Source organism: Heterodontus francisci, chromosome 5, assembly GCF_036365525.1.
Source record: "Heterodontus francisci isolate sHetFra1 chromosome 5, sHetFra1.hap1, whole genome shotgun sequence".
NCBI classification, from domain to species: Eukaryota; Metazoa; Chordata; class Chondrichthyes; order Heterodontiformes; family Heterodontidae; genus Heterodontus; species Heterodontus francisci.
The window spans coordinates 156,053,290-156,067,827 of NC_090375.1; the positions used below are offsets into that span (position 1 = coordinate 156,053,290).

Sequence of the window (14,538 nt, forward strand, 5' to 3'; positions counted from 1 at the left end):
TTACTTTAGAACACTTAGCATTGAAATACTTGGTTGAAAGCGTGTATGTTTGGAAGGTTTCAAAAGAAACTCATTCCTGTAAAAAGAAATTTGCTGAGGCCATAGAACAGTTGTGTCAAGGATGGCAACAAATAAAGGATGAATAATGTAAGATGCAAGCTTGGATTTTGTGTATTTGTCTTTGAGGTAACATGAAGAAACTTGGCAGAACCCTTTCTCAAAATGAGGGAGATGTGCAGAGTCCATATGGAGCAAGGTATACATAAGTGGGATTTTAAACTCCCAACGGGTGGGTTTGAGTCTGGCAGAATGTAAAAATGTTAAATATCTCAAACCCAATCCCCAACCAGCCCACTTCCGTTTTAAGCAGAGGCAACCAATCAGCTCCCAGCGGGTGCGTTGGTCATTTTAACATTATAATGGACCTCAGGAAAGCTGGCAGCTAACGGGAGGTGAGGACTTCTGGAGCCAACAGGTTAAGTACCTTTCAAATGCCTTACCTGCTAGATCCAGCTTACCAGCTCACCTTGCCCCTCCTCCCCCAATTCATGATCAAACACACCTACAAGCCACAATCTCCCATCAATCTGAGCCTTCCCAACATGACTCTCACCGCTGATGCCTCCGTCCCACCTCGGTGTCCCCTGATGTATCTCTGGTTCCTTCAGCGTGTGTCCATCTCCACCATGTCTCCACTCCTAAGATGGATGCCCGGCTGTGGCCTGGTGCCACAGGCCTTAACTGGCTTGTGCGGCTGGGAAATGGAAACACAAAGTGGCAATCGGGTCCTGCCATTACATTCAGCAGGGCCTGAGGGAAACTCGTTCTTGCAGGATTTCCGACTGCAAAACAGCTCCTCCCTACTTCTCCGCCTCCAAGTTGATATCAGGGCCACAGTCTGTGGAGGAAATGCAGTTGATGTACTGTGCAAGTTTTTCTTGTTTTGTGTTTTCTTATGTGCTTATTTTCTGTTAGAATACTGTAAAAGCAATTTTAGCAGTACATATTGTCCCCGTGTTTTTTTAGTCTAAATCACAAATCTGTAAGCTTAGGCGAATCCAATGGCTGATAGACTGGATACTTAGCAAAGGCTGTTTTTAAATTCATGGCATATTCTTTGCTCATAAATACTTGCAAGTGATCAGAACCATATGTCTGTGGAAGTAATGGAGAGGTCAGATCTGTATGGCGTTTGCATAAAGGACTGATGATCAACAGGGTGCCGTAATAATATTTCATTAGCCATAGAGGTTTACATCACACAGGCCACTCAGCCCATTGTGCCTGTACTGGCTTTTGGCTAGAGCAATCCAAAGTAATTCTGTTACCCTCTTGGCTCCCCCATAGGTCATGAACCACTAGTATGTGTGTGTGTGGTGTATGACCCAGCAGGTGAATTACAATTGGCCTTAGTACCCCCAGATTGGGAAGGAAAAAAGCCCTGATGATCACTATCCAGTAAATTCTGCTGGAAAGCAAGTATGCGTGAATGGTGAGAATGGACAGGATTGGGCTGAACTGTGATGCTCCTTGTGATTGAATAACCTTCTGACACTCATTCTGTAGGCTCATAAATAAATAATGACTACTTGGGTGAAGTATTGGAGGGCAGGTGGAACCCTTTGAACTGTACACAAGCATGAGTCAGCACTTGCCAGGGGTAGGTGTGTTTGAGCAGTAAAGATCAAAATATCAGTTGTCAGGACTGAAACATTGGTATTAGTGTCTCACAGCATACTCTGATATCATAAGATCATAGAATGGTTACAGCATAGAAGGAGGCCCTTACTAATAATCTTGTCGTAAGGGTGCCTCTAGGGAAAAATGATCATAATATGAGAGAATTATATATGGAGTTTGGGAGTGATTTAGTTATGTCGAAAATTAGGGTCTTAAATCAGAGAAAAGCAAACAGCTTAGTTGTAAGGTTTGAGTTGGCAGTGTTTTGGCTTTAGCTATTTACAATCAATGACTTCGATGAGGGGACTGAGTGTAATATGTTCAACTTTGCTAATGATATAAAGTTAGGTGGGAAAGTAAGCTGTGAGGAGATGCAAAGAAGCTGTAAAGAAATATTGCCAAATTAAGTAAGTGGGCAAGAACATGGCAGATGGAATATAATGTGGAGAAGTGTGAAGATATCCACTTTGGTAGACAAAATAGAAAAGCAGAACGACTGGAAAATGTTGGTATTGCGAGGTGCTTGGGTCTACTTGTATACAAATCACAGAAAGTTAACATGCAGGTAAAGCAAGCAATTAGGAAAGAAAATGGTAAGTTAGCCTTTATTATAAATGGATTGGCATATAAGAGTAAAGAAGTCTTACTGGAATTGTATAGACCCTTAGAGAGACCACACTTGGAGTACTGTATACAGTTTTCGTTTCCTTACCTAAGGAAGGATATAGTTGCCTTAGAGCGAGTGCAACAAAGGTTCACTAGACTGATTCCTGGATTGAGGGGATTGTCCTTTGAGGAGAGAATGAGTAGGCTAGGCGTATATTCTCCAGAATTTAGAAGAATGTGAGGTGATCTCATTGAAACATATAATATTCGTAAGGGGCTTGACAGGGTAGATGCTCAGAGGATGTTTCCACTGGCTGTTGAGTCTAGACCTAAGGATCACTGTCTCAGAATAAGGGATTGGCCATTTACGACTGAAATGAGAAGAAATTTCTTCACTCAAAATGTTGTGAAGCCTTGGAATCCTGTAACCCAGAGAGCTGTGGATGCTTAGTCATTGAGTAAATTCAAGAGAGGGATCGATGGATTTTTAGATGTGAGCAGAATCAAGAATGTGGGATAATGCGGAAAGGTGGAGTTGAGACAAAAGATCAGCCATGATTTTATTGATTGGCGGAGCAGGCTCGAGGGGCCGAATGGTCCTTTTGCTCCTGTCCCTTATGTTATGCTCTTATGCAGAGGTGGTGACAAAGGACTGGAAGATTGCAAATATTACACCCTTGTTCAAAAAAGGGGAGAAGGATAAATCTGGTAATTACAGGCAGTCAGTTAAACATCAATGGTGGGGAAGCTTTTAGAAACAATAATCTGGGAGAAAATTAACAGTAACTTTGACAGGTATGGATTGATAAAGGAGAGCTAACTCAGATTTGTTAAGGGCAAATTGAATATGATTAATTTGATTGAGTTTTTTGATGAGGTAGCAGAGAGAGTGGGTGAGGGCAATGCAGATGATGCTGCGTATATGGACTTTCAAAAGACATTTGATAAAATACTGCATGCTAGACTTGTAAGCAGAATTGAAGTTCATGGGATAAAGGGGCAGAGCAGCATGGACATAAAATTGGTGAAGGGATAGAAAATAGAGAGTTGGTGTATGACTGTTTTTCAGACCGGAGAGAGGTGTACAGTGGAGTTCCCCAAGATTCAGTACTAGGACCACTGTTGTATTAAATAAACATTAATGACTTGGTATTGGGGGTACAGGGCACAATTTCAAAATTTGCTGATGACATGAAACTTGGAAGAGCAGTAAACAGAGAGGAAGATAGTAAATAGACTTCAAGAGGACATAGATCAGTGGAATGGGCAGAAACATGGTAGGTGAAATTCAATGCAGAAAAGTGTGAGGCGATCCATTTTAGTAGGAAGAATGAGAGGTAATACAAGCTAAATGGTACAATCTTAAAGGGGATGAGAGAGGGATCTGGGGCGTTAGTGCATAAATGTTTGAAGGTGTTAGGACAGGTTAACAATGCAATTAATAAAGCATTTGGGATCCTGGGATTTATAAGCAGAAGCATCATGTACAAAAGCCAAGATGTTGACCTAATCCCATATAAAACAGTAGTTCAGCAGATATATGTTGTCACCTTGTGGGCACCACATTTTACAAAGGACTTGGAGCCTGTGAATAGGGTCCAGAGGAGATTTACTGGAATGGTTCCAGGGATGAGGGGTTACAGTTTTGTGAATAGACTCGATAAACTGGGGTTGTTTTCCTTGGAACAGAGAAGGCTAAGAGGAGATTTGATAGAGATGTTTAAAATCATGAAGGGGTTAGATAGAGTAAATAAAGAGAAACAGTTCCCACTGACAGGACGGTTGATAACAAGAGGGCACAGATTTAAGGTGATTGGCAAAAGAACTTGAAGGCGACTGCGGAAAATCTTTTTTACACAGCAAGTGGTGAGGATTTAGAATGCACTGCCTGGTAGCTTGGTGGATACAGATTCAGTGCGGGCTTTCGAAATGGAATTGGATAAATACATGAAAGAAAAGGTATTACAGGGATATGGGGAAAGAGTGAGGAGTAGGACTAACTCGAAAGAGCCGACATAGACTTGATGGACTGAACGTTCTCCTTCTGTGCTGTATTATTCTATGATTCAAAACACATTTTGGTCTAAGGTGTGAACTCTGATTGAAGATGATGGAATCCGAAGAGGAGAATTGGTTCGAATTGGTTACTGTTTTAGCAAGCAGAGCAACAGCATACTGCTGGGCTGTTTCACTTATCAGGCAAAAAATGGGTGTTACAGCTTTACCAGCCTGTTTTACATCTCGCCCGCTTGATGTCAATGGGCAAAAAAATCAGTTGAGGTGTAAAATGGATTGCTGTCTTGCTATCACTCATTTCTCACCCAGTAATAAAAGTAGCATTTACCCCTGGTCATTATTAAAATTACTGCAACCTTAATTCTTTCATTTTATCAATGGTATTGAAAACAAATTGTGACTACGGCTCAAGATATAAGGGCTAGGACAAGATTGAAAGTTCCAAGGAACCTGCACTGCTTTATGGATTTCAAAACATTTATACTGATGTAGTCCAAAAGAGATGAAATGTCACTGCTGTCAAACAGACAACATTTGTATTTATTTTACTCTGTTCCTGAAATTGCGTCACAGTGACATAATGACAACCAGTGCTCATACATAACTGGGAAATACTTAATATTATAGCACTTGGGACCATTGATGGCAGTAGGAAAGTTCATGGAACTGTTTGCTACCTTACTCAGAAGCGTGGCATCTAGAATCCCTGCCTGGAGTCTCATGTTGGTTCAAACATCAGATGTATTAAATGATACTAGCATACTGTCTGCTCTGAAGCAAGTAGTTTGCTGTCCCCTCACTTGCAGATCAGACGAAAGATTTATCTGGTTTTTCTAATGCCTGCTGTATCTTCACTCCTCTAGAGGCTGTCAGGGCAGACAATCAATCCAATATTGCGCATGTTTGGCCAGTCTATATCAGGGGGAGTGGACATGGATGGAAATGCTTATCCAGGTATGTGAGTTGAAAGCCATGCTTAAAAATGTTTGTTCTGTTGTGTCTTGTCTTTTGGCCAAAATCTGAGCTGTTTTGTTTCAGTATGTCAACATGCTTATGCTTTTGGCTGCATGTTCTGTAGTAGTTTGAAATTTGGATGCAGTTTGTTTCCATTATAATCCATGTTATGTACATTCTTTAATGCTGATGCATTCTGCAGTATCTTAAGCCTGTTTTAAGTACAATAGATATTTAATACTATATAGTCAGTGTTGAAGAATAGCATGGAAGAGAATTATGGTTTATATCACAATCTGGATCAGATCATCGTACCTCCAAACACATCCCTTCATATTCAACCCCTTCTCAATTTGGTCATACCCTCCTGGAACTACCTGCTATCATGAATTTCCTTTCATATGTATTCACTGTGCATTGAGCTGGTAGATAGGATCAACAGGAGGCCATTCAGCCCCTCGAGCCTATTCTGGCATCTAATTAGATTGTGGCTGATCTGTACCTTAATTCTATTTACTTATTTTGGTACCATAGCCCTCAATACCCTCACCTAACAAATCTATCAATCTCAGATTTAAAATCTTCAGTTGACCTAGCCTCTAATTTTTTAAGGGTGGGAGGCATGTGGGCAAGAGAGTTCCAGATTTCCAGTGCTTCATGACATCATCTCTGAACTGTCCAGCTGTAATTTTAAGGTTATTCCTCCTTGTGCTGGTTACCCCCAAGGGAGGAAATAGTGTCTCTCTGTCTACTTATCAGATCCTTTAATTATCTTAACCATGTCAATCATTCTGGTATTCACTGTAGTACATATTTAACTGTTTGCACAATACTGTAGATATTATGAGTTGGTGCTTCTGGTGCAGAACTTTGCACAAAAAGGGAGCACATGTCTCAACAATTTGATCGTGGAGTTTGAAGTGTGCCCCGCATGGTTTTTTGCCCTTAATAAGTGGAAAATTAGATGGGTTATGCTGACTTCCATGGCCCTATTCCGAACATGAACTTCTGTCTCCATCAGGAGTTCTAATGCATAAAATTTATCACATAGTATTCATAGTAAACATTATAATGATACAACCTCCATGTATAATGAGAATCAGTTCTTGTGTTTGGAACCAGAATTCCATATTTGATGTGGCATTTTTAAGAAATTCTTGGAAGCAGAGGCAAATTAGGCAGCTCTATTAAACACCGACTTTGTAACAGGTGGCAGAGGCAAAATGATTGTGTCAGGTTGGGTCTATGGGTGAGATCAGCAGAGGTATCCAGCAGTCTGGGTCTCTTCCTGTTCATACTATTCATATGATTTTGAATGGCTCGGTGATGTGCATAAAGGAGGTATGAATTAGAGTCTCTGGCTGTGGCTCCTCCTTGGAAAAAGCAAGCGGAGTCTATTTACAAAAGCCATGCTTCCAGAATCCTACCAAAGTTATGATGGGAGTTCAGAAGAGTAGCCACCTAAATATGGCCCTCCATATATATATGATTGGTAGAGAGAGATTTAGACAAAGATGATCAAATAGTCCAAGGAATATGATAGTTCCTTTACTGCTAGGATCATGAAATTATCATGTGATGAAAGGAACTGGTCAAATTAGAACAGGTGACTTGATAAGAGATAGGCATGAAGAGTTAAAAACAAAAAATGCTGAAATGCTCAGTGGGCCAGGCAGCATATGTGGAGAGAGTAATGGAGTTAATGTTTCAGGTCAATGACCTTTCATCAGTTCTTTTTTAAATTTTAGATTTCAAAAGAAAATTGTATGGACACTTGAAGGAAATAGCAAGGCTATGGGGCCAGCATTTATTACCCATCCCTAATTGCCCACAGTGCTGTTAAGAAGGGAGTTCCAGGATTTTGACCCAGTGACAGTGAAGGAAAACTGATATAGTTCCAAGTCAAGATGGTGTGTGGCTTGGCGGGGAACTTGCAGGTGGTGATGTTCCAATGAATCGGTTGCCCTTGTCCTTATGGGTGGTAGACGTAGCGGGTTTGGAAGATGCTATTGAAGGAGACTTGGTGCATTGCTGCAGTGCATCTTGTAGATGGTACACACTGCTGCCACTGTGCATCGGTGGTGGAGGGAGAGAATGTTTGTGGATGGGGTGCCAATCCAGCGGGCTGCTTTGTCCTGGATGGTGACGAGCTTCTTGACTGGAGCTGCACCCATCCAGACAAGTGAAGAGTATTCATCACACTCCTGACTTGTGCCTTGTAGATGGTGGACAGGCTTTGGGGAGTCAGGAGGTGAGTTACTCACCACAGGATTCCTAGCCTCTGACCTGTTCTTGTAGCCATGGAATTTATATGGCTACTCCAGTTCAGTTTCTGGTCAATGGTAACCGCCAGGATGTTGATAGTGGGGGATTCAGCAGTTGTAATGCCATTGAATGTCAAGGGGAGATGGTTAGATTCCCTCTTGTTGGAGATGGTCATTGCCTGGCACTTGTGTGGTGCGAGTGTTACTTGCCACTTATCAGCCCAAGCCTGGATATTGTTCAGGTCTTGCTGCATTTCTGCGCGGGCAGCTTCAATATCTGAGGATTCGCAAATGGTACTGAACATTGTGCAATCATCAGCGAACATTCCCACTTCTGACCTTATGATTGAAGGAAGGTCATTGGTGAAGCAGCTGAAAATGGTTGAGCCTAGGACACGACCCTGAGGAACTCCTACAGTGATGTCCTGGAGCTGAGGTGATTAACTTCCAACAACCACAACTATCTTCCTTTGTACTCGGTCTGACTCCAACCAGCGGAGGGTTTTCCCCCGATTCCCATTGACTCCAATTTTGTTAGGGCTCCTTGATGCCATACTCGGTCAAATGCTGTCTTGATGTCAAGGGCAGTCATTCTCACCTCACCTCTTGAGTTCAGCTCTTCTGTCCATGTGTGAACCAAGGCTGTAATGAGGTCAGGAGCTGAGTGGCACTGGCAGAACCTAAACTGAGCGTCACTGAGCAGGTTATCGCTAAGCAAGTACTGCTTCATAGCACTGTCGACGACACCTTCCATCACTTTAATGATGATTGAGAGTAGACTGATGGGGCTGTAATTGGCTGGGTTGGATTTGTCCTGCTTTTTGTCTACAGGACATACCAGGGCAATTTTCCACATTGCCAGGTAAATGCCAGTGTTCTGTGCTATAAATGACTCTGACATATGATAGGCCATTACTTATCAGGTAATGTTGTTCTACTTGGAGCAGAGAAGGTTAAAAGCAGATTTGATAGGTGATTAAAATCACGAAGGGTTTAAATATAGTTAATAAAGAGAAACTGTTTTCCAATGGCTGAAGGGTTGACAACCCGAGGGCACAGGTTTAAGGTGATTGACTAAAGAACCAGAGGCGACATGAGAAAAAACTTTTCTGCAATGAGTGGTTAGGATTTGGAATGCACTACCTGATAGGATGGTGTCTACAGATTCATGTGTAACTTTCAGAAGGGAATTGGATAAATATTTGAAGGAGAGAAACATTGCAGGGATGTGGGGAAAGATGGGGGAATGGGACTAATTGGATTGCTGTTCAAAAGAGCAGGGACAGAACTGATGGGCTGAATGGCCTCCTTCTGTGCTGTCCTTTTCCATGATCCGATAACTGAAAATATCCTCTTCACTCAGGAACTTGGCAAATTTCTGTTTAGAAGACTCACGTTCTGGTAGACTCTTTGGCATCTAAGCTGACACTTTGTTTAAGGGTTTAAATGCATGACTTGTGTTAGCAAGTCGATCCAGTTAAAAGTAACCTTTTCAATTGGACTGAATCCCATTTTTTTCATCATTTTATAAAACTCAATGGTATCCCACTAATCCTACATTTTTTCTAAAGTAAACAGCCTTAACCCTTGGAGCCTTTCCAGACAACTAAGAATTTAGTCTGGTAGCCTTCCTGTGCATATTCTGTAGAACCTTGCCATTCTTCACCTTGTACACAAACCTAAACTGGACACAATACCAGAGTGTCCAAAGCGTAGGATAACCTAAATCTGGTGATCTGTATTGTTTTCGCAGTGGTTGTTGCAAAACACGCTAATCCCTATTTGCCTTCCCTATAGTCACCTCATACTACTTGCATACTCTTAATGAGGTGTTAACTGCTACCCCCGGTCTTTCCCTTGACTTCTAAGTGATAACTGTGTGGTATAATCATACCTGGAGTTTCACCTCCCCAAATGCTGCACTTGTCCATGTTGACGGCCATCTGACACCAAATCATCTAAAAGAGCCTGCAACCTATGTATTTTAAATTTCTAACACCTGTGTGTACTTTTGTGCCATCTGCAAATTTACAAACGTCTCCATGACTGCTTTAATCCAAGTTAACAATACAATTTCAAAATAGCGATGGTTCCAAAGTGGAGCCTTGTGGAACTCCACTCATGACCATTCATATCTGCTCCCATTAGAGACAACTCTCTCCCAATGGGATTCAAGTTACCTATCCAACAAATATAGCTTTATATATTGCCTATAAAGTGATGCTTCACCTCCCGAAGGACGTGGATGAGCTTTCCGGACGTCGATGGTGGGCACTGAGGAAATGGCTTATTACCTGCACCAGATTCCACCCCCCCTCCCCCCCCCTTTACCCCCCTTCCACCCCCCCCACCCCCGTCCCCTTCCCTGCTCCACCCTCTCAGCTCACCCCCTCACAACCCCGTCCCAGCCCGCCCCCCCCTCGCACCATCTTCACCCCGCACCCCCTTCCCCTGCACCCCCCCCCACCCCCTCCCTCTACCCCTCCCCCTTGCATCCCCTCCTCCCACCGGCACCATTCTACACCTGTGTAGGGGCCCCAACAACCCCACTGCCTTGTGGGCGTCTCGGGAGAGACCAAGGCTAAGGGAGTAAACCCTAACAGAAAATCCGGAGCGGAACCCCGTAGGCGGTCATGTGTCACCTTTGGCATGTTTCCGGCAGTTCCTGCAGCCATACTGGTGCCAAACGTCGTGTCCTGCACTCCTTTGGACCCCACCAGAAAGGCCGAGAGGGGGGTTTTGACGACTGGGCAACTCTCAACCTCCATAAATTTGCCCAGGCATGCGCCATGGAGAGGTAACTCCATAGTTGCCTCACAGCGACTGAAACAACACGGAAGGCAGCAGTTACGGGTTATAAGTCCAGATAAATTGGCGTAGAAACTGGGCGCCACGGGTTGCCTTTGTCGGTGGGAGAGGTCATTGCACCTCACTGGACAGCTACCGCCCGCCTCAAACCGGGCAGCCCCCGGTCAATAAGGTTCTGTCCCGCCACAGTCTGCCTGCTTCAATGGGTGCTTGGAGCTCAGGGTCATTGCCCGAAAGGTGGACTGATACACCGCACCAAACAACATGAAAAAAGGAAAGAAGGTACCAGCCCTTCGCTTTGCAAGCTGGAACGTCAGAACTATGTGTTCTGGCCTGTCGGAAGACCTTACACAAATCAACGATTCTCGGAAGACCGCCATCATTAACAACGAGCTCAGTAGACTCAATGTGGACATTGCAGCACTTCAGGAGACTCGCCTCCCCGCGAGTGGCTCTCTAGCAGAGCAAGACTACACCTTCTTCTGGCAGGGCAGGGATCCTGAAGAACCAAGACAGCATGGAGTGGGCTTCGCCATCAGAAACTCCATGCTCAGCATGATAGAGCCTCCCTCAAATGGCTCGGAACGCATACTGTCCATCCGACTGCTCACCACCTCTGGTCCAGTACACCTACTCAGCATCTATGCTCCAACACTCTGTTCCGCACCTGAAGCTAAAGACCAGTTCTATGAACAACTCCATAACATTATTAGCAGCATCCCCAACACCGAACACCTATTCCTGCTGGGGGACTTTAATGCCAGGGTTGGGGCCGACCATGACTCATGGCCCTCCTGCCTTGGGCGCTATGGCGTTGGAAGGATGAATGAGAACGGGCAGAGACTGCTTGAGTTGTGTACCTATCATAACCTCTGCATCACCAACTCGTTCTTTCACACTAAACCCTGTCACCAGGTTTCATGGAGGCACCCAAGATCACGTCGTTGGCACCAGCTAGACCTCATTGTCACAAGGCGAGCCGCCTTAAACAGTGTTCAAATCACACGCAGCTTCCACAGTGCGGACTGCGACACCGACCACTCCCTGGTGTGCAGCAAGGTTAGACTCAGACCAAAGAAGTTGCATCATTCCAAGCAGAAGGGCCACCCGCGCATCAACACGAGCAGAATTTCTCACCCACAGCTGTTACAAAAATTTCTAAATTCACTTGTAACAGCCCTTCAAAACACTCCCACAGGGGATGCTGAGACCAAGTGGGCCCACATCAGAGACGCCATCTATGAGTCAGCTTTGACCACCTACGGCAAAAGTGCGAAGAGAAATGCAGACTGGTTTCAATCTCATAATGAAGAGCTGGAACCTGTCATAGCCGCTAAGCGCATTGCACTTTTGAACTACAAGAAAGCCCCCAGCGATTTAACATCCGCAGCACTTAAAGCAGCCAGAAGTACTGCACAAAGAACAGCTAGGCGTTGCGCAAACGACTACTGGCAACACCTATGCAGTCATATTCAGCTGGCCTCAGACACCGGAAACATCAGAGGAATGTATGATGGCATGAAGAGAGCTCTTGGGCCAACCATCAAGAAGATCACCCCCCTCAAATCTAAATCGGGGGACATAATCACTGACCAACGCAAACAGATGGACCGCTGGGTTGAGCACTACCTAGAACTGTACTCCAGGGAGAATGCTGTCACTGAGACTGCCCTCAATGCAGCCCAGCCTCTACCAGTCATGGATGAGCTGGACATACAGCCAACCAAATCGGAACTCAGTGATGCCATTGATTCCCTAGCCAGCGGAAAAGCCCCTGGGAAGGACAGCATTACCCCTGAAATAATCAAGAGTGCCAAGCCTGCTATACTCTCAGCACTACATGAACTGCTATGCCTGTGCTGGGACGAGGGAGCAGTACCCCAGGACATGCGCGATGCCAACATCATCACCCTCTATAAAAACAAAGGTGACCGCGGTGACTGCAACAACTACCGTGGAATCTCCCTGCTCAGCATAGTGGGGAAAGTCTTTGCTCGAGTCGCTCTGAACAGGCTCCAGAAGCTGGCCGAGCGCGTCTACCCTGAGGCACAGTGTGGCTTTCGTGCAGAGAGATCGACTATTGACATGCTGTTCTCCCTTCGTCAGATACAGGAGAAATGCCGTGAACAACAGATGCCCCTCTACATTGCTTTCATTGATCTCACCAAAGCCTTTGACCTCGTCAGCAGACGTGGTCTCTTCAGACTACTAGAAAAGATCGGATGTCCACCAAAGCTACTAAGTATCATCACCTCATTCCATGACAATATGAAAGGCACAATTCAACATGGTGGCTCCTCATCAGAGCCCTTTCCTATCCTGAGTGGTGTGAAACAGGGCTGTGTTCTCGCACCCACACTTTTTGGGATTTTCTTCTCCCTGCTGCTTTCACATGCGTTCAAATCCTCTGAAGAAGGAATTTTCCTCCACACAAGATCAGGGGGCAGGTTGTTCAACCTTGCCCGTCTAAGAGCGAAGTCCAAAGTACGGAATGTCCTCATCAGAGAACTCCTCTTTGCTGACGATGCTGCTTTAACATCTCACACTGAAGAATGCCTGCAGAGTCTCATCGACAGGTTTGCGTCTGCCTGCAATGAATTTGGCCTAACCATCAGCCTCAAGAAAACGAACATCATGGGGCAGGATGTCAGAAATGCTCCATCCATCAATATTGGCGACCACGCTCTGGAAGTGGTTCAAGAGTTCACCTACCTAGGCTCAACTATCACCAGTAACCTGTCTCTAGATGCAGAAATCAACAAGCGCATGGGTAAGGCTTCCACTGCTATGTTCAGACTGGCCAAGAGAGTGTGGGAAAATGGCGCACTGATACGGAACACAAAAGTCCGAGTGTATCAGGCCTGTGTCCTCAGTACCTTGCTCTACGGCAGCGAGGCCTGGACAACGTATGCCAGCCAAGAGCGACGTCTCAATTCATTCCATCTTCGCTGCCTTCGGAGAATACTTGGCATCAGGTGGCAGGACTATATCTCCAACACAGAAGTCCTTGAAGCGGCCAACATCCCCAGCTTATACACACTACTGAGTCAGCGGCGCTTGAGATGGCTTGGCCATGTGAGCCGCATGGAAGATGGCAGGATCCCCAAAGACACATTGTACAGCGAGCTCGCCACTGGTATCAGACCCACCGGCCGTCCATGTCTCCGTTATAAAGACGTCTGCAAACGCGACATGAAATCGTGTGACATTGATCACAAGTCGTGGGAGTCAGTTGCCAGCATTCGCCAGAGCTGGCGGGCAGCCATAAAGACAGGGCTAAATTGTGACGAGTCGAAGAGACTGAGTAGTTGGCAGGAAAAAAGACAGAGGCGCAAGGGGAGAGCCAACTGTGCAACAGCCCCAACAAACAAATTTCTCTGCAGCACCTGTGGAAGAGCCTGTCACTCCAGAATTGGCCTTTATAGCCACTCCAGGCGTTGCTTCACAAACCACTGACCACCTCCAGGCGCGTATCCATTGTCTCTCGAGATAAGGAGGCCCAAAAGAAAAAAGAAAGATAACGTAGTAAAATATCTCAAGGTGCTTTACAGGAGTGTGATCAATCAAAGAAAGAACAAAGAACAAAGAAAAATTACAGCACAGGAACAGGCCCTTCGGCCCTCCAAGCCTGCGCCGATCCAGATCCTCTATCTAAACATGACGCCTATTTTCTAAGGGTCTGTATCTCTTTACTTCCTGCCCATTCATGTATCTGTCTAGATACATCTTAAAAGACGCTATCGTGCCCGCGTCTACCACCTCCGCTGGCAACGCGTTCCAGGCACCCACCACCCTCTGCGTAAAGAACTTTCCACGCATATCCCCCCTAAACTTTTCCCCTTTCACTTTGAACTCGTGACCCCTAGTAATTGAATCCCCCACTCTGGGAAAAAGCTTCTTGCTATCCAACCTGTCTATACCTCTCATGATTTTGTACACCTCAGTCAGGTCCCCCCTCAACCTCCGTCTTTCTAATGAAAATAATCCTAATCTACTCAACCTCTCTTCATAGCTAGCGCCCTCCATACCAGGCAACATCCTGGTGAACCTCCTCTGCACCCTCTCCAAAGCATCCACATCCTTTTGGTAATGTGGCAACCAGAACTGCACGCAGTATTCCAAATGTGGCCGAACCAAAGTCCTATACAACTGTAACATGACCTGCCAACCCTTGTACTCAATATCCCGTCCGATGAAGGAAAGAATGCCG

General features: G+C 45.1%; 1 protein-coding gene across 2 annotated transcripts in view; it reads left to right on the forward strand.

Annotated features, from left to right (window-relative positions):
* The window catches only part of itga9 (integrin, alpha 9), a 550,508-nt gene that overhangs the window by 145,705 nt on the left and 390,265 nt on the right, over nucleotides 1-14,538 (forward strand). For both annotated transcript variants that reach the window (XM_068032283.1, XM_068032284.1), the window contains one exon: nucleotides 5,166-5,256. In XM_068032283.1, coding sequence (XP_067888384.1) covers nucleotides 5,166-5,256 — 91 coding nt within the window. The remainder of the gene's footprint in view (nucleotides 1-5,165; nucleotides 5,257-14,538) is intronic.